General features: G+C 34.9%; 2 protein-coding genes across 2 annotated transcripts; one reads left to right on the top strand and one right to left on the bottom strand.

Moving 5' to 3' along the window:
- Positions 1-2,705: 2,705 nt before the first annotated feature.
- On the top strand, positions 2,706-3,582 carry LOC107720505 (uncharacterized). Its single transcript, XM_016528231.1, has 2 exons — positions 2,706-3,395; positions 3,505-3,582. Exons 1-2 carry the CDS (start codon positions 2,706-2,708, stop codon positions 3,580-3,582), a joined length of 768 nt encoding a protein of 255 aa, XP_016383717.1.
- Positions 3,583-13,577: 9,995 nt separating this feature from the next.
- Positions 13,578-16,517, bottom strand: LOC107720506 (antigen-presenting glycoprotein CD1d-like). Its single transcript, XM_016528233.1, has 4 exons — positions 16,152-16,517; positions 15,113-15,358; positions 13,881-14,156; positions 13,578-13,783 (listed from the first exon to the last, which is right to left on the bottom strand). The coding sequence occupies exons 1-4, from the start codon at positions 16,207-16,209 to the stop codon at positions 13,578-13,580; spliced, it is 786 nt and encodes a 261-aa protein (XP_016383719.1). The 5' UTR covers positions 16,210-16,517.
- Positions 16,518-20,099: the final 3,582 nt, after the last annotated feature.

Genomic DNA, 20,099 nt, shown 5'->3' on the forward strand with positions numbered 1-20,099 from the left:
ATATATGTATATTTGAATACTCTTATCAACAAATATGGTTGTTCCGCCTTGCTTTCATCTATTTTAATTGTTTTAGCAAATTTTACTTTTTAGAAAATGCTAAATAAATATTTGTTCAATTTCAGCATGTTTAATGTCTCATTTACATAATTAAATGTAAATTGCATTGATATATTTGGCCCCTGATTTTGACCACTGAAAAACTCAAATCAGTCCACTTGTATAAATGTTCAAATTTTTTAAAATAAAATATTATTATAATTGAATAAATATTCATATAATAATAATAATAATAATAATAATAAGGAGAAAAGAAGAAGAAAAACATATCATTATTATTATTTATTTTTAGTTTGTGAATATATTATATTTATATTATCTATTGTTTTATCTAAAAAAAATACAGATTGCAGGGTTTCCCTGTAGCTAAATTCAATATTATAAACTCTATAAATAAAACAAAAGACATAACATGGTATTCCACGACCCATTCAAGCTGTGCCAGGGCACAAAGGCCTTACCATCATCCAAGTACTAATCAGGCCTGTGCAAATAGAAGCTCTTTCTTAATGAACTACAGGTCAACAAAAAAGAGCATCTCGCACCACAAAGTCTGGGGTGGATGATCCCTTCAAAAGCCTGAACTTCATGCATCCTTATCTTCACAATCCTCTAATGCGTGAGGGGTCGGCCTGCTGCATGCGTTTCAGGACCGTGCCGAGGTGTTAGATACTGAGCTAATTAGAACTAGGACTCTGCTTTAGATACCCTTGACCCTGTGACTGATATGCTAATGTGGAGCTCAATATGCAGTTTACAAAGCACTGGGAGGAAAGGATTTAGACAATTTAGTTGTTTACCTCAAATCAACATTTAACCGAGCAGGACAAGAAAAACACTTCACATTAATGTGCTAATCAACCTTTGATGCTTTCGGAAAAACTAAGAACGCTTTGAAAAGAAAGAAGTGAACTCATTTGCAGGGAGGTCGGAGACTCTAAATCCACATTTCAGTGAATTAACAGTGACCAGTGACATGTTTAATGAGTTAAGCGCACACTTTGTGTTTTTTTATGTTTTTGTTTGTTGTTTGGTTTTGTATTGTGCGAGTTTGCTGTATTCTTTAACCTAGTAGGCCGTGTTAAATGCAGAAATCATGACCTTTGTGTCAGTTGTATATTTGGAATCCCATTCGATGGCTTTTGGCATCATATTCAGAGTTTAGAACTCTCTCATCCTTTATTTCATCAGCAAAGTCACAGAAGTCAGTTCTTCTGATCTTGTCTGAAATGTGTGTGTTGTCTGGGACCAGTCTAAATCGAATTATTTCAGGTCAGCACCGGGCAGGAAGGAGCAAAAAGTGACACGTTGTGGTCTGGGAACCATTTCCTCAGAGCTATACTCACACTGAAGCCGTAATCCACAAGCCCAGGCCTTACACCTCAGAGAAGAAAACGAAATGTACATGAATCAAACAAAAGTACAACATTTTGTTTTATTATCGTCATTTGCACATTTTGCACGTAAAACTGTTGAACAAAACTGTTAAAAATCTTTTAAACTCTTTTAAACTTTTATAATTTGCCGTATTAAAAATAACTGTCTTCCTGAGTTCCTATGAGGCCATAAATGGTAAAAGTCAGTTGTCTAAACAAAAACCTGTGAACAACTGACACATTACACACACTTCACAAAAAGAGGCGTTACTCTGAGAGAGCAAGCATTTAATAAAAAGCAGAAAGTAAGACATTTAAATTTTTTAACATTTTGAATAAATCCCAAAGTAATTTTAAAAAATAAAAACATGAATGCATAAATAAATGCACTTTTAATAAATTAATTAAAAATATATACTGTCCAACATTCATGGCTTTCTGTGATTCAAAAGAACTTTCCTTCTACCTCGTACTTCAGATACACAATACTATATGTTAGGGAGAATCAAAAAATATTAATAAATAAAAAGAATGAATGTATTAATAAATGCATTTCTAATAAATTAATGAATAATTGTAATAAATGAAAATAATACATACATAAAAGCATTTCTAATGCATAATAAATAGATAAATAGAAAAATAAACATAAATACATAAAATAAAATAAAAATCCTAAATAAATACATTTCTGAATAAGTAAATGAATAATACATTTCTAACCAGTTAAATGTAGTTTTAATTCTTAAACAGCAGAAAAGCAATAAAATACATCAAGACCTGTGTAAAATAAAATTGCATAGCCCAGTTTTGATTGACTTGCTTTGCATTGTTGATTAAAACAATTTTTGACTGATCTGACTGAAATGGAAATTGACTGATTTTCTATTTATGTGGTAAGTAGTACTGAACTCAAAACAGAAGTGCACAGTTCCAACACAAGCACATCAAATTTATTTCCATAAATAAAATCTCCAGACTTTAAATCTAAATCTATCTTGACCTTGTCCTGTACCAGTGAATGTTATTTTACCGCTGCGGTCGCCACCTCCCACCTGTGCTTGAAGTGATGTGAGTTTTCCCAGAGACCCCCTGCCCCTGGTGTGATGTCTCTCTGCCGCTTTGAAATTCTTAAGCGCCTTCTGGAGGTGCAACATCACACCTCTTCATCCAGGATATATTGGGCTGCTGCCTCCAGCTCTGTAGTATTCACTCAGGTACCAGAGAACGAGACGGAAACATCTCCTCTGCTTTGGAAAGATCACAACCATGGAGTTGAACTTTTCTCCTTATATGCTCCAGGGAGCTAAATGCCAGTTTGAATATGAGCGATCATCTACCACCATTGATGCTGGGTATTTCAGTGCCTGTGGCAGCTTTTCTCCAAGTTCCTCTATTGATTCTGGATGTTTTTCTCCTCCTGTGAGCTGTTGGGGAGCTGGAAGACAGCCAGAGGCCGCTGGGATCGACTGCGTACCAGCTAAAAAACCCAGATTAGTTCTACCTGCTGATGGAAAGAGACATTCCAGGTCCAAATACCCTGGAACGAAGCGTCAGACGGCCAGTGAAAGAGAGAAGCTCAGGATGAGGGATCTAACCAAGGCTCTCAGTCATCTCCGAACCTACTTACCTCCTTCTGTGGCTCCTCCTGGACAAACCTTGACCAAGATCGAGACCCTTCGCCTCACTATTAGCTACATCTCGTTTCTTTCTGCTCAGCTGGAACAGTCTGAGGAGACCTCCAACCATGAAACAACACCAAGATGCTACTCACAAGATACTTCAGATAGGTTTCAGAATGGTCTGCCTTCAGAAACTTGGTGTCTGGATGAGCCACAGGGACTTGTGCAAGACAATGTCCAGTATCGTCCAGCATTCATGACCTTCAGTGATTCAGCACAACAGATGGAAAACAACTTTCCTGCTACTTCACACTTCAGAGATGCACAATCCTATATGGTAAGGAGGCTTTTCATTATTTGCTAGATACTGAATTTTCATTTAATAACTATAAGAGTTGTATTTGTTTGTTGCACAGTGATTTAATTACAATTTTATCTTTTAACAGTTTCCCTGCACAACAACACATGATGCTACAAACAGCCATCAGTTTTTCCAACGAAGAACACAAGAGGATAGGAGATGAGGCCACCTTATGCTAAAATCAGATGATCACTGCGTGAAAACTTCATCTAAAGGCTTTATTTGTTTGTTGCATTAATTATTTGTAATTATTTATCAGATAACATATATTTTTTAATTGAATACATTTGTATATATTTCTTATTTATTGACTTTTTGTAAATAAATGCTTTGAAAATTTACAAATTATTTGCATTTTCTCCATTTTCTCTCATAAGTTTAATCATGAGAGCATAGTTCAAACTTTCTTAAAAAATAAAACTAATAAATTTGACTTAATTAAATAATGACCTTGGGTACAGACAAAACAATGAAATTCATATATTAAACCCGGCTTAAGTGTACAAATATACTAGCTCATTACAAGCTTTCCTGTTAAAACTAAGCTTAAATTTCTTGGATTTGATTATTATAATAAGATGTTACTTAATATTTCAAAATGTTCTGTGCACTCTACTGAAAAACCAGCAGCAGTTTAATAAAGATTTAATATTTAATAAAGAATTAAAAAAAAAAATTATTTGTATATATGTTTATTATTGTTTTACTTCTTCTTCTTCTTCTTTTGGTAACTGTTTGGCAGTTACCAAACATTCTTATAGTCATTTCATTGTATTTTTTAAGTCAAGCAAATCTAAGTTTATTTCTTAATATTATAAAATGTTACTCTATTTATTTGTGTAGTTTCAATACTCTTCATGATTCTGTGTCAACATGTTCTTCAGAGGCTGAAAATGAAATTAATGAGTGAGCAGAAAACACAAAAATGAAAAAGCATATTCCTGTAATTTACCAGTATTGGGGGTACGCGAGTTACGTAATCAGATTACTTTTTTCAAGTAACTAGTAAAGTAACACATTACTTTTTTAATTTACAAGAAAATATCTGAGTTACTTTTTCAAAAAAGTAACGCCAGTTACTTTGTTTTCCCATTTATTGACTGACAAGTCTCCTGTCCCCATGTTGGGAGAAATTGGAAGTAGAGAGGTGTTGTGTGAACATGATGTTACTGTAGTTCTAGACTAAATGTGAATGTGCATTAATTCATCCCACGCAAAAAAAAACAGATTTAGTATTCATCCAAATGAATTAAAACAGTGAAATGCAAACTCAGAATATGACGCAAACCTGCAATAATTAAATATGTTAAATAACACAAATGTATCTAATCCCATTTTATTAACCAATGTCTTTGCTGCTGACATTTGATGATCTAGTTCAACCATACTAATAAGCAAAAATGACTCAAGATAAACTAACAATTGTGCTTCATTGTTTTTTTTTATTGCTGAAGTGTTGAACCTTCTCCAATGCATTACTTTTAAAAGTAACTTTCCCCAACACTGGTAATTACATTCTTAATTTAGTACAACATATTAGACCTTTGTGACAATTGTCATATGTAATGTTTTCTATTCACAGTAAAGTTGGAAATGTTCCTTTTTAGTGAATTCACTCACAGGAAGCAGAAGAATATTCACTTTTAGCTGTGAGTATAAAAATAGGTCAAACAAAATTAAGAGTATCTTTCCTTTACTCTAAGCCTGTGAGGCTCGTTAAGTTTGTTTTTGTAAATGTAATGTTTTCTACTACCTGTATGTCTTTTCTTACATATAATTATAGCAGCTCCCATCCCAAACACCAACACTAATGCCAAAACCATTAGGGCTGAGGGGGGAAAAATCATTACCCAACTCAATGTCCAGACTGAGGTGTGTGACAGAGCAGGTGTATGTGTGTTTGTCTGCAGCACTGATCTCCAGACTCTTCCTCATCTGGTACGTCCCGTCAGCATTGGGCAGCAGATCTCCTCCAGTGATCTCATGATCAGCTACAGGCTGCCCATCTCTGAACAGGGTCAGGTTGATGTGACTAGGGCAAAATCCTTTTGCCAGGCAACTCAAACATGAATTTCCAGAACCTGTGTTTAATTTCTGAATTAAAATAAATATGGAATATATATCACTTTTAAAGCATGAAGTATAAAATATATTAATATCCTACTGTAGATTATATTTAACTTTGGCTCAAATCTATATAGAAAAGAAATTAGGGAAAAGCATATTTTAGACTTACCTTTCCTCATTATTTGAGATCTGCTTTTAAGAAAAGTCTTGAGAGTTTTTATGCAGCGTGGAAAGCATAACATCTCATGATACCACATAAACAGCTGAAGATAAGGATTTGTGTTCTCATCCGAGTATTTTAAGGGACCCTTATATGTAAACTTGCCACCAAAACATCCCACTTCTTCTGTTGTGGAGTCGTCAAAAGCAGTCTTGGCAATCATTTGTCCAGGTTTATTGTTGTCCCGCAGACAAAGACCAATTTCCTGATACATTTTTGGGCCTCCTGACAGCAGGGGAAAGTGTGAGATGTGAAAGCAGTCCAAAGTTTGGTCTCATATTGAAATGCCTGTAATGTCTAATAATAAATATTAGCAGAGTATAGGAAACTGTATGCAGTGTAAGGAACTGTCTCATCAGAAACCAATACATTTTAATTCAATTTACAGTAAAAACTATAATAATGTTACTTTTTATAACATACTGAATATCTTTTATAAAAGAAACTTGAGATGATTTTAAGTCTGTACTTCTTCATTCATAAGCTACACAAAGTCAAACTACAACATTTAATCTATTCACAACATATCTGTCTCAAAGCAAAGTATGTTTTAGCCAATGAACCTATACTTTCTGTATGGTTTTCACTCTTTGATATTTCCACAAATACTGCGGCTGTCACTTGTGTTAAATGTATCTTCATTAGTATTTCCTCTTGGAAAGTAACTCCAAGTTTCCGAATTGTATCCTACAATGGTGTATCCCCTTTAATGTAAGTTGCAAGCACCCACAAAGAATGAGAACCTGTGAGAAACATTTCATCTTTTACATTTGTTTATAGTAAAATTAATTAATTTAAAAAGATCAAACAATTGACAACTGCTTATAAATAACAAGTATGGTATATTCAAAGATAATAATAAGAAGAAGAAGAAGAAGAATAAATGTCTTCATGGAAGTTAAACTGACAGATTGCCATGTCATAAATTTAATAAATACATGCACATTTTATTAAGTAACGCAAAGAAGTCATGAAAATTGTCCCCTTATTATTTACATAGTTTTAGATGGTTCAATATTATTTGCTTCATATCATGTATATTGTTTGTTACTATCAGTACTCTCAAGAAATATCTTACACCTTCAGACAAAGACTTCAAGACTTGGTACATGAAACAAACTGATGATTTAAAATAGAGAAATAAATGTCTCCTTACGTCACAAGACAACATCAGTAAGACTTAACAACAAAATCATCAACAACAGTACATTAAAATAGAAAACAGTTAATGCCAGCATAGCTATTAGTTATTCATGTTGCCTACACTAATTAATTAAAAACTTGGTTAGTTTTCAGCATCGTTTAATAACATATACAGTGTAGTCTACGTGTTGTACAATGTTTACTTTGCCTATCAAGAATTCCACGTTTATAGCAATTACAGATTAGAATCTAAGAAACATTCAGTGTGTATATGAATTATAATATAAAGCATGTTTTGCTGCACCGGTTTCGCAGGTAAATCCTATGAAATCATACATGTTAAAACAGATGTTGGAACTGAAAACACATACAGAAGAGTAAATAAATTGTTCATCTTGTTCTCAGGCTAGTGAAAACCCATCCATAGATCATAAAAATGCTGTTATGTAAAGCAACATGGAGTGTACGAGTCAAGTAACAAGGTGTGGAAAATTATCAGTTATGTCAGGTTGTTTAAGGTTGCAAACACATTATAAACACACAGGTCAAAATTAGAGGCTGTCCTTTCAATTGATCATTAATTGGCAATCTTTTGAAACTTTTTATTTGGATGTGAATTTTTTATAAATTTGTTAAAATTTCTACCTGATGTGCCATTCAGATTCCTGAAAAACATAATCACTGACACGTACATTTTAGTATGCACATGTGGCATGTAGCATACAGTGACTTAATGATATATTATAATGGAGGTGTTGCTCTTTGTGTAAAATGTCAATATTTTTTGTTTTTGATGCCAACAATCAGATGTCAAATTGCATTGTAAAACATACTTGTCTGATACATTACACCATGGTTAAATCTGACTCGTCTGAGCAATTACAATCCCTGTAATGAAAAAAAGCACCGGTCAGTTGAACTTAACAAAGCTATAAGTACACAAAATAATGTGTTTTTTGAACCTTAAACCGCATAAACACATTTCATTACACCAAATACACAAAATAATGTTCTTTTTAGCAGCATCATATGACCCCTTTAAGCTTAGCCTTCAGAGTTTTCATGCAAAATAAGTAGTAAAATGGTTCGTAACGAGATTGGAGAAATTGTCGAAATGCGTTGACTTTCTCCGTATTGAAGGAAGAACCAAAGGTTGTCTTCCTATTAAGAAAATTAAACTCGACTATGGTGGATCCTCCTGTAGCACCTTTAACAGTAATTTGTCCTGACTCGATGTTGTCCAACATTTCACAATGAACCAGTTTCTGATGAACCTCAAGATCTGTAAGCGAGGAGGAAAGTGAGTGTTCAGCCAGGTCACAGGCCAAAAAAGAAAAGTTTTTCCTTCACAGTATGTAATACTGTAATGTTTATTACTTGTAACCATTGTTAACACACTGAATATGAAAAAAAAGTTATTGTGAGGACATAATCATATCATTATCCACTCTTACAGAAATATTTGTCGCCAGACAAACTGCACATAAAATCCTCACTGTAGAATGCAAAACTTACTGTTTGTATGATTATGAAGTCCACTCTCCAGTCTATATTTTATAAACCTGTATAAATCTTCACTTATTTCCTTGTGATAATTTTCATTCAAATCATCATCCTCTACAGTTTTATTTCCTCTCATGGTGTAGAACTTTGTATCTGAATCATAGTATCCAATTATGATGTCATCCAACATATATGTGATACCAAATTCAGGAAAGGGTGACTGCCCTTTAATATAAGTTGCAAGCAACCGTAATGAGTGACAACCTGTGAGAAACAACAACTAAAACAATCAACAGAACTCAACAATGAAGTGCACAGTAATAAGAGATTCAGTAAACTATACAGAGAAATAGACATTTTTCATAAGCTGTTGGGAAAGTCTGCCTTGCATAACAAAAATAATAAATAATATTGACCTCACTATGTTATGTATAATGTTGAGTAGAAATACTTTTAGTGGTTTGGTCTGGTGACTCGCATTTGGTACTCGTACTATCAATGTGACAAAAAAAAAAATCCCATATATTCCAAATGCAACATTGTAAAATACAAACAAATAGCAGGGGTAAAATCTGAAAGTGAAAGTATTGTGTAGTTATTTGTTAAATTACTACTTTGCACATATAAAGACATGTAAAACACAATAAAACATTTACATTTTCAAGAGTACTTACCCTTTGAAGCAATTGTTGGTAGTAAGAGCACAAACAGTAACAAAATTCTTTCCATATTGTTGAGCATGTATGGTGTATAATTCTCACACATTATATTCACCTAGCTGGAAAATCAGGTTTGTGCACATCTATGACCTAAATACTTCAGTTGTTGTTTTATTTTCCGTGTAATAGGTATAGCTGAAATATTTCATTCCTAAGTAAGTAAATGTTGTTGGAAGAGAGTTAAGGCAAGGATCTAAAAGCATTTATTTAACAAAACCAAAATAAGTCATAGAAGAGAACTATGAAACACGATCAGGACTAAAAACCACACCATACACACAAGAACAGAAATAACAGCTGAAACTGAGGGCTATAAATACACAAATTAAATGAGGATCTAAACAAGAAATGGGTGAAAATCATGAGTAACCAAGGGAACAGATTAACAGGAAGAAAACAAAGAGAAGAGGGAGAATGCAAACTAAAAGTTCATAAGTAAAACAAACAAAAAAAAAAAGTGAAATTATGGGAAGTTAGAATAATTTCAAATTGCAGTTAATGATTTGTAAGTCAGCAAAACAAAAACCAAACTAAATTATGTGAAGATAAACAATAAATCTGCAAATGTCAAATTTTAGATTTTGAAGAGACGATGAGACAAAAAGAACTGTTTGATTTTTTCATTAGACCATTTTAATTCATTTCAGCTCTTGTCTTACCTACATGCCACTTTCTCCATATAATAACAGCAGCCCCAAAACACCAACACCAGAACCAGGTCTGAGGAGTCTTGAGGTGGCTTTCTGGATGAGCTTTTCACTGGGAATAAAAAGATCTATCTTACCTATATGAGCTCAGTGGCTCAAATGTAAATTTTGGGGGAGAACATGCTGGAGAACAACCTTTCTTATTCACTTGAGTTGGTCTCTTTTTAAGGTAATTCCTGAAAGTTGCTATGCAGGATGTTTATTGTCTCATGACGCCACTTGAACAGCTCAAGAGATAGAGTTGCCATTTCTTTTGGGCTCTCATATATAAACTTGTCATTAAAATGCATTTCATCTGTAGTGGAGCTGCTAAAAAGAAACTTAGAGATCATTTGACCAGGCTTATCATTGTCCCGCAGCTCACAGTGACTCTTCACCTGATAAAGTCGATGACTTGTCAGATCAGAAAAAAACATAACCTGTGTCATGGCCCCATAACATGACCATGCTCTGTCAATCTCAACATGCCATATTTTAACCAACTGAACATACTTTCTGTATATTTTTTTCCACATGACTATAATCTTCCCATATGTAAAGGCTGAAAATCATGCCTCATTGCATAACAGATGTAAGAAACAATCTCATCTTCATTTGTAGTATTATCTCTAGAAATGTATCTCTTTGTCTCTAATTATAGTGTCCTACTGCCATATCATCCAACATTAGTGTGATGCTAAATCCAGGAAATGACTTCTCTCTGCCTTCAAAGGATTATGTTTAAACTTGGGGTTAAAAAAAAAACATCTAGAGTTCCATATGTAGCTATTATTTTGTATGGACTCTAGTGTAAATTAATAACAACTTTGCTTTGTTTTCAAAAGTAACCCTACATGAGTTTGTGACTTTCACTTTCATTTTTGAACAATCCCCCAAAAAACTGAACATCCTCAACAAGATGATTTCTAAGCTAAATAATAACTGTGCTGGCTAACCTATATGTAAGAAAACACTGAAGACCTCTGAGATAATTTTACAACACATGATAACGGATACACAAGATGGGGCCAGTTGCATTTGTATGAAAAAAGATGGTATGATAGGACAGACATGAATGTAGTGCCGGTGTCCTGACATTTTATCCTACCCGTCAGATTGTCCTACCAGGGTTTACTGCGCATGCGCACATCACTATTGTGTCCTTTTTCTCACGCTGAATAACATTATTTAATATATCTGCATTACTGTAAGGATAGGTTTATGGTTGGGGTAGGTGTAGACTTTAATAAAACACAATCTAATAGGTAGAAAAAATTATTTATTGTTGGTTTCCTGTAGCTGTATATAACACACAATTACTGTATTTGCATTACTGTAATTAGGTTTAGGGTTGTGATGGTCAGACTTAAACTTTCAGTTCAGAATTAAATATTCCAGACAGTGTCACCGTATAATAATGACTTTAATCTTCTTCTAAAAATATACATTAGCTTGAGTGAACAACATGAATTTGTTACACAAGAGGCAAGCAGCTGAAACATAGTTAGCTAGGCAAATGCACAGGGTTGGGGAGTAACGAAATACATGTAACGTTGTTATGTAGGCTATTTAATATACAAAATATGAGTAAATTCGTTATAGTTACATTTATGTAACTATGTATTTTAGATTACCAAAGTGATTACTTTGAATTTTAATGTCATTAATTTAATTTAATAATAATAATGTACAATGTTTGGAATTTTTTGCCAATGAGGCAACTATCTGAAGGAAATAATGAGAAGAATAGCAAAGTGCAGTAAACGGTAAAACCGTTTGCACTACAAGTGTGTTCATAATTAAGATAATAAATTAAAATAATATGGTAAGATACAACAGTTTGCAATATCACGCAGCAAAACGAGCCGTTTTGTACAGCTAAAAATAACTGAAAGCAGACGACACCGGAAGCCAGACACATTAAATTTACTAATAAAAATCTGCCATTGTTGACAGAGGCTATTTACAGTAACTTCACCCACCAATATCTAGTTGGGATAGACATCATTACAAAAGATGCCTATCAAATAACAGCATGGTGTAGGTAGTAAGAAAGAAGTAGTAATAGATCTGATGCGATCGACGAAAGTTCGAATCCGCCTTTTGCCAAACTCGTTCTTTTCCCGTTTTTCTCCCTTTTCCCCATCATATCAGATCTGAAAGGCATTTGTTTTCAATAAAAATGAAGGAAATATTCGAAAAGTGGAAATAAGGTGGCATCCATTTAATAATTTTAATAAACATAATTTACACTCAATATGTTATTGCATACTGTTTTATAATGTAGACCTACTAGTACTGAGGTGCAAATATATCTGCAACCATTTGCACTAAGCATAAATAGCATCTAATTACTATTACACTTAATGCAAAGAAAATACTACTATTTTTGCATAGTGTAGGCTAAATAGAATCTATGGTTATTTGCACTTAGTGTAACTAGATCTATTAGTGTAAATATCACTTAATGTAAATAGTATATATTCCTATTTGCACTAAATGCGAATAAACTTCCTAATAAATCCACAGCAGAAGAGTTGCGTGTCTGTGAGCAACACAGTGCTGTTTGGTCCCTGAATGAATCCACGTTTTGAAGGAATCGGCTGAGCGAATGATTCAATTAGCCTACATTCAGAAAATCGCTTCATTCCTGAATGAATCAGTCCTTTTGAACGAATTAAATGATTCCGTGAGTCATTCATTAAGATAGCTTTGCCACCACTTACTGGAGGTTTTAGTTTCATATTTAAAAACAATCATAACATTTCATAAGATGTATTTTTAATTACTGAATAATTGACAAATTTCAAAGGAAAAAACAAAAACACACAGCACATGCTTTAAACAGTCAACACTGAAAAGACAGTTAAAGACTCTTAACTTATAAAAATCTAAACTTATCATTTTGTTTTGATTTACATTTCGGTTTGTATGCATTTGCTTTTCAGACTTACAATGATAATTTAGCAGCTGAAAGCACATTGTTGTTCTATTTAGCTATTGATCAACAACTCAGCATGCAAATTACACTTAAAACTTGTAGAAGGAGAGAATTTGGTTGAGAAGATATATCTAAGCAAATTTTAAGACCTAACAAATTTAAGTTTGCAAAAATTGATTTTATAGAATTCTTTTGAAATTCTACCTTTTGGAGGACCTGAGCAAAAGTAGGAAAAAAAAAAGTGTAGTTACTCTTTGAAAAAGAAAACCCTTTAGGCGGTTTGTCAGAATAACTGTTTGTTGTTTAAAGAGCCTATTTCTCCAATCATGTTATTTTGTGGCATGACATTCACATAATGTTTCCACATTTTCTTCAGATGCTTGCGATTTAATGTTTAATCTTAAAGACAAGCTACAGCTCATTATGTGAATTTTATTGTAACTACCAAATAAAGCTGGAAGTTTTTAGTCAGTAGTACCACACAAAAACTAACAATTAAAAACTTGTAATTTTTTCGTGTGAAATTTATTTTAATTGCCTGCTAAATAAATACTGATCAATAATACCAATACATAGTATTTTCCACAGTTCATTTTGAATGACAAGAAGTACTTTTGTTCCAATTGTACCCATGTCAGGTACGGTTGAAACAGTACAATAGTAAAGTTTAAACACTAATCTTTAATGCTCTAAAGTAGCTAAAATAACTAAAATGTTAAAATGTCTTGAAAGATATCATTGTAAAAAAAATTACCTTCAGCTTTTCTTTTTATTCCTGTTCTTTATAATATACAACTAATAATTTGCTATTCAATAGCAAAACATCTAAGAGTTAAATGGCTCACAGTTCATCAGTAAATCACTGATAAGGTTAAGAGTTCAAATTATGTGAGCTTTCAATAATGCGAGGTCAAAGGCATTGGGCAGCAGATCTCCTCCAGTGATCTCATGATCAGCTACAGGCTGCCCATCTCTGAACAGGGTCAGGTTGATGTGACGAGGATAAAATCCCGTTGCCAAACAACTCAAACGAATCCCTCCAGAATCTGAGTTTGCTTTCTGAATGAGTCTGAATTGCGGTTTCACTGCAAAAGAAAAGAAAGGCAGAGAAAAATGAGTAATAAGGGAATATTACCTATAAATGAAAAAAATTATGGCTATTGATTGTAGATAGCATTATACCTTTTCTGTTTAGTTGAGTTTCTCTCTTTTTAAGGTAATTCTTCAGCATTTTTATGCAGGCTGGGTAATATAACTTCTCAAGACGTGACTTGGACAGTTCAAGATTGCGTTTTGTTTCTGGTTCAGTGTAATTTGAAAATACCTGATATGTGAATTTGCCAGCAAAAATATGCAGCTCATCAAATGTAGAGCCTCGATAAGCGGTTTTGCTGATCATTTGTCCAAGGTTATTGTCACTCTGTTCACAAAAACCCATCACCTGATGAACTACATGACCTGTTTGGAAATAAAGACAGCGATATTTCAACACATTTGGCATCAGGAGCCCTTTGAAAAGTCTTGCAATAAACTCTCTCTTTCTCTCTTTCAGCTAGCTCCCATCAGGTGTCACCACAGCAGAATAATCCGCAGAATAATCGATGTGTTTCTGTTTAGTATGTTAGTCAATCCTGTTCATAGATGTCAAAATAGAATTAATTGTTTAATCGGTGGTCTCAAACTCAATTCCTGGAGGGCAACATCTCTGGAGTTTAGCTCCAACCAGCTCCAAATCACACCTGCTTGGAAGTTTCTAGTAATCCTAAACACCTTGATTAGCTGGATCAGGTGTGTTTGATTAGGGTTGGAGCTAAACTGTGCAGAGCTGTGGCCCTCCAGGAATTGAGTTTGCGAACACGGATTTAAATACAGGTGCATCTCAATAAATTAGAATGTCGTGGAAAAGTTCATTTATTTCAGTAATTCAACTCAAATTGTGAAACTAGTGTATTAAATAAATTCAATGCACACAGACCGAAGTAGTTTAAGTCTTTGGTTCTTTTAATTGGAATGATTTTGGCTCACATTTAACAAAATCCCACCAATTCACTATCTCATAAATGAACTTTTCCACGACATTCTAATTTATTGAGATGCACCTGTAGTGGGTGGAGATATTGGATTGAATCACACTGAAGAAAACCTGCGAGCAAAAATGTTTTTTTTCTCCATGTGCAAAATAATATAACCATAAATAGTTAATTTCGAGTGTGAATCACAGCTGAATTATTTTTACACATATATTGTAAACAATGTATTTGTTACAAAACCAAACCCTTTTTTACTTAACATCATTTTCATGTATCTTCATGTATTTACATATCTTTCATTCATAAACATCAAACACAGTCATGCAGTGATAGAAACTACTCATGCAATATCTGAGCCAAATCACTATAGCCAACTGAACTTACTTTCTGTGTCGTTGACAGGTCTCAGGCGATGTGATCTTTCTATAAAATGAACAAGCACATTTTCACTTACAGCCCTGAGGATATTTGGATCTATGAGATCATCTTCATTTGAAGTATTTCCTCTTGCAACATAGATATTTGTTTCTGAATTATAATATCCTACAGTGATGTCATCCAACATAATTGAAGCACTAAATGCTCTTTCTCCTCTAATGTAAATTGCAAGCCCCATCAAAGTGTGAGAACCTGAAACAACAGACAAAACATCTGTTAATTAGTAATTCATCAGTGGGAGGTTCTAGTGTCAGTGCATACAACCCTGATAGAACAGGTACATCATGGAGACATCGATTTACATGAAAATGTAAATTTCATGTAAATTTCTATTCCCATTTACATCTGCAAGACTTTTTTTTTTTTTTTTAGAGTGTTTGCTCATCTGCACTATGTCTATAGGACATTTCCTATCAGATGTCAAATAGACGTTTAGAAAATATCTTTAAGATGTTTATGATTTAGAATGTATGTAAAAGTCCCTTGGCAACAGGTATATAATGCGGAAGTCTTCGTTGAAAGACCTGTTACACAAAAAATTATCCTCCCCCTTCAAATATGTTACAATAATTTACATTTATGTTACATTTGCCGTTTAAATAAACCATAAATCTCACATATTGCGGCAGGGCATCTTCCTTTATAAATATTATGAATTTGCTTAACCAAATCTCTACAACACAAGGGCAGATCCCTTGAGCGCGGCTGATGACGCTTTGAAGTGAGGCTCGAGTGATCAAAGATAGCCTATCCCAACATACAGATCGATTCCTCTGTCCTCATTGTCTTTGGAGTGGAGCTAAGACGCGAGGAAAGGAAACGAGGATGCAAAAATAAGAAATGAGAAGCACCCGTAGTTTACCTGGCGCTAGCAACGTAAAATTAGTGGTTTCAGTTTCAATGGAACTGCGCAATGCTCTAATATGAATAAACATTCTAAACAAATTAAAACATGCTTCTTATCAAGTATACGGTGTAATCATACCTGCAAAAACACAAACCGAAAGCAAAAGGAAACACGCAAGCGCACAGGCTGTGTTCATTTTGTTGTTGAAAACATCTAGGATAATGCAGTTTTGATAATCACAGAGAATTTTAAAAATTCAAGTTTTGAGAATCAGCTGGTGAAATATGAACCGTTCGACCCTGTCCCAAATGGGACACTTCATGTAAACTTGCGGTGTGGACTTCGCCGCCGCGCGCGCGTGTCCTTTAAATCCAAGAGATCGAATGATGTTCCTATCGTCATAGGTTTAAATATGCTCCCGAGCGTCGTCGGTGCCCACTCCGGCCAACTACTAGGGCGAATTACGCAGGAGACTTTTACCCCATTGTCCAAGCGGCATTACTGTCGGCCTACTCTCGAAGGTGTGGTGGGGAGGGTGCAATTCGTGACAGGAGCACCATCACCCGGCAGTGTTGCAAAGTCCGCGGTTTTCCCTCGGAATTTGGCTACTTCAACGCCGCGGGTTTAAGCGACCTCAATAACGTGATATTTAGCCCCTAAAATGAGAATTTTACCAGGGGAACCCCACCAAATATGTGTATTTTACCCCACCGGAATGCGATTTTTACCAGGGGGATCCCCCTCGAAACGCCATTGGGCTAGTTTTGAGTAGCAATTGGGCGGGTTTTGTTGTGAAAACCTGGCAACCCTGTGCTACGGGCACTGTTGCCAACTCTAGCGAGACAAATAAGCAACCAAAGCTTCAAAAACAAGCCCAATATTTTTTGATGATTTATTATCAATATTATTTATCATCAATTATTTATTACCAATAAATGAGCCTGTAACATATTAAACTGAAACTACTCTTTTATCTAAAAAGCAAAAACAGAAGTTATTTGACAAAAATCAAAGTGGAAACAATACTCATCTCCAATCACCTGTGAGCAGGATTAGAGAGATGGAAAAGGAAAAGAACACAAGAGCTTCAAAGGGGAGCTGTTACAGTCACATATTTATAGCCTAATAAAATATATTCAAACCAAATGTATGTACTGTATGTATGTATTACTATAAGCCTACTTGTTTTTTATTACAGCCCGTGATAATACATTACAAAAACATTGTAAAAAAATTTAAAATTACCTTGACCTAAGAAAGTTATCCCACTCCCCTATTACGTCTACTATCATCACTTGGATTACAGCGTCACACTCCTTTTTGAACATGATGAGCAGAATATTTGATGAATTACGCTACAGCACTTATATTATTGCACTAATTGGCCTTTAACTGTGAGCAGACATAGTGTCAATCAATGCATTGGAGAGAATACGGCGAACATAAATGTAAAGAAACGAAGTTGCTTGTCAGATTTTCCTAACAAGCAACCATATTTTTTTTAAATAAGCCCAAAAAACAGCAACCCGCGACCCGGGATTTTTTCACGCAACTTTACAAAAAAAAGAAGCCCATAGTCGCGTATAATAAGCGGACTTGGCAACTGTGGCTACGGTGCGCAGAGTAGGCTACTCTGGGAAGTTCTTGTGTGAGTTATATGAAATCACAACAACACAGTTTGATTGTAAGGACAGAAATATAAAAAAAAAAATGCAAAGAATACAGAGTTCTTAACGTCCTTTACACGTCCCATGATGTACCTGTTGCAAATGAACCAATCGAATCACAGAATATTAAAGTATTGACTGAACTACTTTATTGACTACAAGTACATAAAAACATAAAAAAGTACATAAACGGGATATCGCATTTGGTCTCGTTCTGTATCGCGTATCTTGTCAGTGTCTGCGCTTGCTTGGCCATTTGTTGTGGAAAAAATAAGGAAAGTGTGTTCAAGCCCAGCAGAAAACAGTGTAAAGAAATACTCTTTGAGAGAAGCAGTCTTTATCAGCGGAAGTTAAAAGCAGTTCGTAAGTGTATTTACTTGTCTCATTAGTGTTTAGTGCAGTTGTCGTTGCTAGGAAACGCTTGTATTGTTTACTGTGTGGATCCACGTACTGATATCGCATTTGGTCTCGTTCTGTATCGCGTATCTTGTCAGTGTCTGCGCTTGCGTGGCCATTTGGAGTGTGGACTATGGCGCGCACTCCGTGCCAAAATCAAACGTCCGAATGACCGAACGTCTATCCGAACGTCTTGAGCTTTGAGCGTCTTACACTGCGGGTGACCCACGTGACGACAAGACGTGACGTCAGCTTCTTGAAACTAGCTGGTTTTTAAACATGTAAAGAGACATGCTGCTGTGTAAAGGCTATAAATGGACTTTACAGGCAATACATATAGATATTGTTCACCTAAAACAACACTAAATATTTTTTTTCTGAATCCTGTGCTTGAGTATGTGTTTTACTTTCAAAGAGCAGACATACTGTACGTTTTTATTGTTTATAGTATTATACAATGTTCACAGTGTTACATATAACAATCAAACAATTAAATTATTTATTTACTTTTCCAACAAAGGTTACAATTTTCAAAAATTTACATACTGTCATATTGAGAACATTTATGTCAAGAATATTAAACTACATACAGCAATTTAAATAAAGTTGTCTGCCAAAAATTATAAATATTGGGAGTTGTCATTACAGGTACAGGTTTAAAAACACTAAGAAAATATTATTTTTTTATTAATTTGTTCAATATTAAAATAGTTTAACATAAATTAACCTAAAAAGTGGTAACTGCTCATCCCAATCCTTCTTGTGTTCTACACAATAAGTACGAATCATAGTCTTTAAGGTTTGGTGGAAACGTTCTATAACACCCTGAGACTGAGGATGATAAGCACTAGACACAGCATGGGTAATGTTCAGTTCTTTCATTACCTTATGAAACAGGCGTGAAGTAAAATTTGTTCCTTGGTCAGATTGAATAACTTTTGGTAGACCAAAAGTGGTGCAAAATTTCACGAGGGCTTTCACAATGTTAGGAGACTTCAGAGAGCGTAATGGGATGGCTTCGGGAAATCTGGTAGCAGAGCACATCATAGTCAACAAATACACCTGTCCTGACTTAGTCTTAGGCAAAGGTCCTACACAGTCTATCACAAGCTTTTCAAATGGCTCATTTAACACGGGAACGGGCTTTAAAGGTGCTGGAGACACAACCCGATTAGGCTTTCCTGAAATTTGGCAAGAATGACATGAACGACAATACTGTGACAGAGGATTTCATTCCTGGCCAAAAGAAGTGTTTCAAGAGGTTATGATAGGTCTTCCTAACACCTAGGTGTCCTGAAAGTTCGTGGTCATGGGCTAAACTCAATATGTACCCACGGTATGGTTGCGGAACGACAACTTGAAATACAGAACTCCAATCATGTTTTACTTTCTCGGGACTCCACTTTCGCATGAGTAAAAAAAAAAAAATTTATTTTGTGTGCGAGTACAAACTCATCTGCAAAAACAGCAGCATCAGCCAGAGAGGAAACTTTCTGTTCATTCAAATAGACCACAATCTTCTCAGAAATACAATTTTTAAACTCCTCAACCAAGATTAACCCTTTTAACTGTTCAAAAGTCATGACTTTACTAGCATTGCACCAAATCGCATCATAATCCAAACTTTGTTCTAATGTTAGAGCGGAGCACACCTCCTGTGCTTTTCCTAACAGTTTGCACTGCAAAAGCAAAGGCCAAATATTTCTAGGCCACTGTAATGTGGTCGCGATGCGTTCAAAAACAGTGAAGTACGTGTCAACTTCACTCTCTCTGAACGACGGAACTAACGAGATTTGTTTACTAATATCGAATTCAGAGGAACTTACCAGTGCAGTTCGCGACACTGCAGGGAGAGGAGAGGATGCACTCACTGGCCCCGGAATAATATTTTCCTTTGCCTCCGGAGAGGGACGTGGAGCTTGAGCGGTCTTTATCTCGAGCTCCAGCTCTTTCAGTCGAACGTCACGCCGCGTCTCAAGCTCAAGAGCTCGGACCTGTAGCAGCTGACCTTGATACTGTTGGC

This window comes from Sinocyclocheilus rhinocerous, unplaced genomic scaffold (assembly GCF_001515625.1).
Source record: "Sinocyclocheilus rhinocerous isolate Xijiao unplaced genomic scaffold, SAMN03320098_v1.1 scaffold3040, whole genome shotgun sequence".
Lineage (NCBI taxonomy): Eukaryota > Metazoa > Chordata > Actinopteri > Cypriniformes > Cyprinidae > Sinocyclocheilus > Sinocyclocheilus rhinocerous.

Excerpts from the sequence above, each read along its gene's own strand:
- LOC107720505 (XM_016528231.1), top strand. The coding sequence starts at position 2,706 with ATGGAGTTGAACTTTTCTCCTTATATGCTCCAGGGAGCTAAATGCCAG. Across the intron at positions 3,396-3,504 it reads GAGATGCACAATCCTATATG|TTTCCCTGCACAACAACACA; the intron begins GTAAGGAGGCTT and ends ATCTTTTAACAG.
- LOC107720506 (XM_016528233.1), bottom strand. The coding sequence starts at position 16,209 with ATGAACACAGCCTGTGCGCTTGCGTGTTTCCTTTTGCTTTCGGTTTGT. Across the intron at positions 15,359-16,151 it reads TTCGGTTTGTGTTTTTGCAG|GTTCTCACACTTTGATGGGG; the intron begins GTATGATTACAC and ends CTGTTGTTTCAG. Across the intron at positions 13,784-13,880 it reads AACTCAACTAAACAGAAAAG|TGAAACCGCAATTCAGACTC; the intron begins GTATAATGCTAT and ends TTTCTTTTGCAG.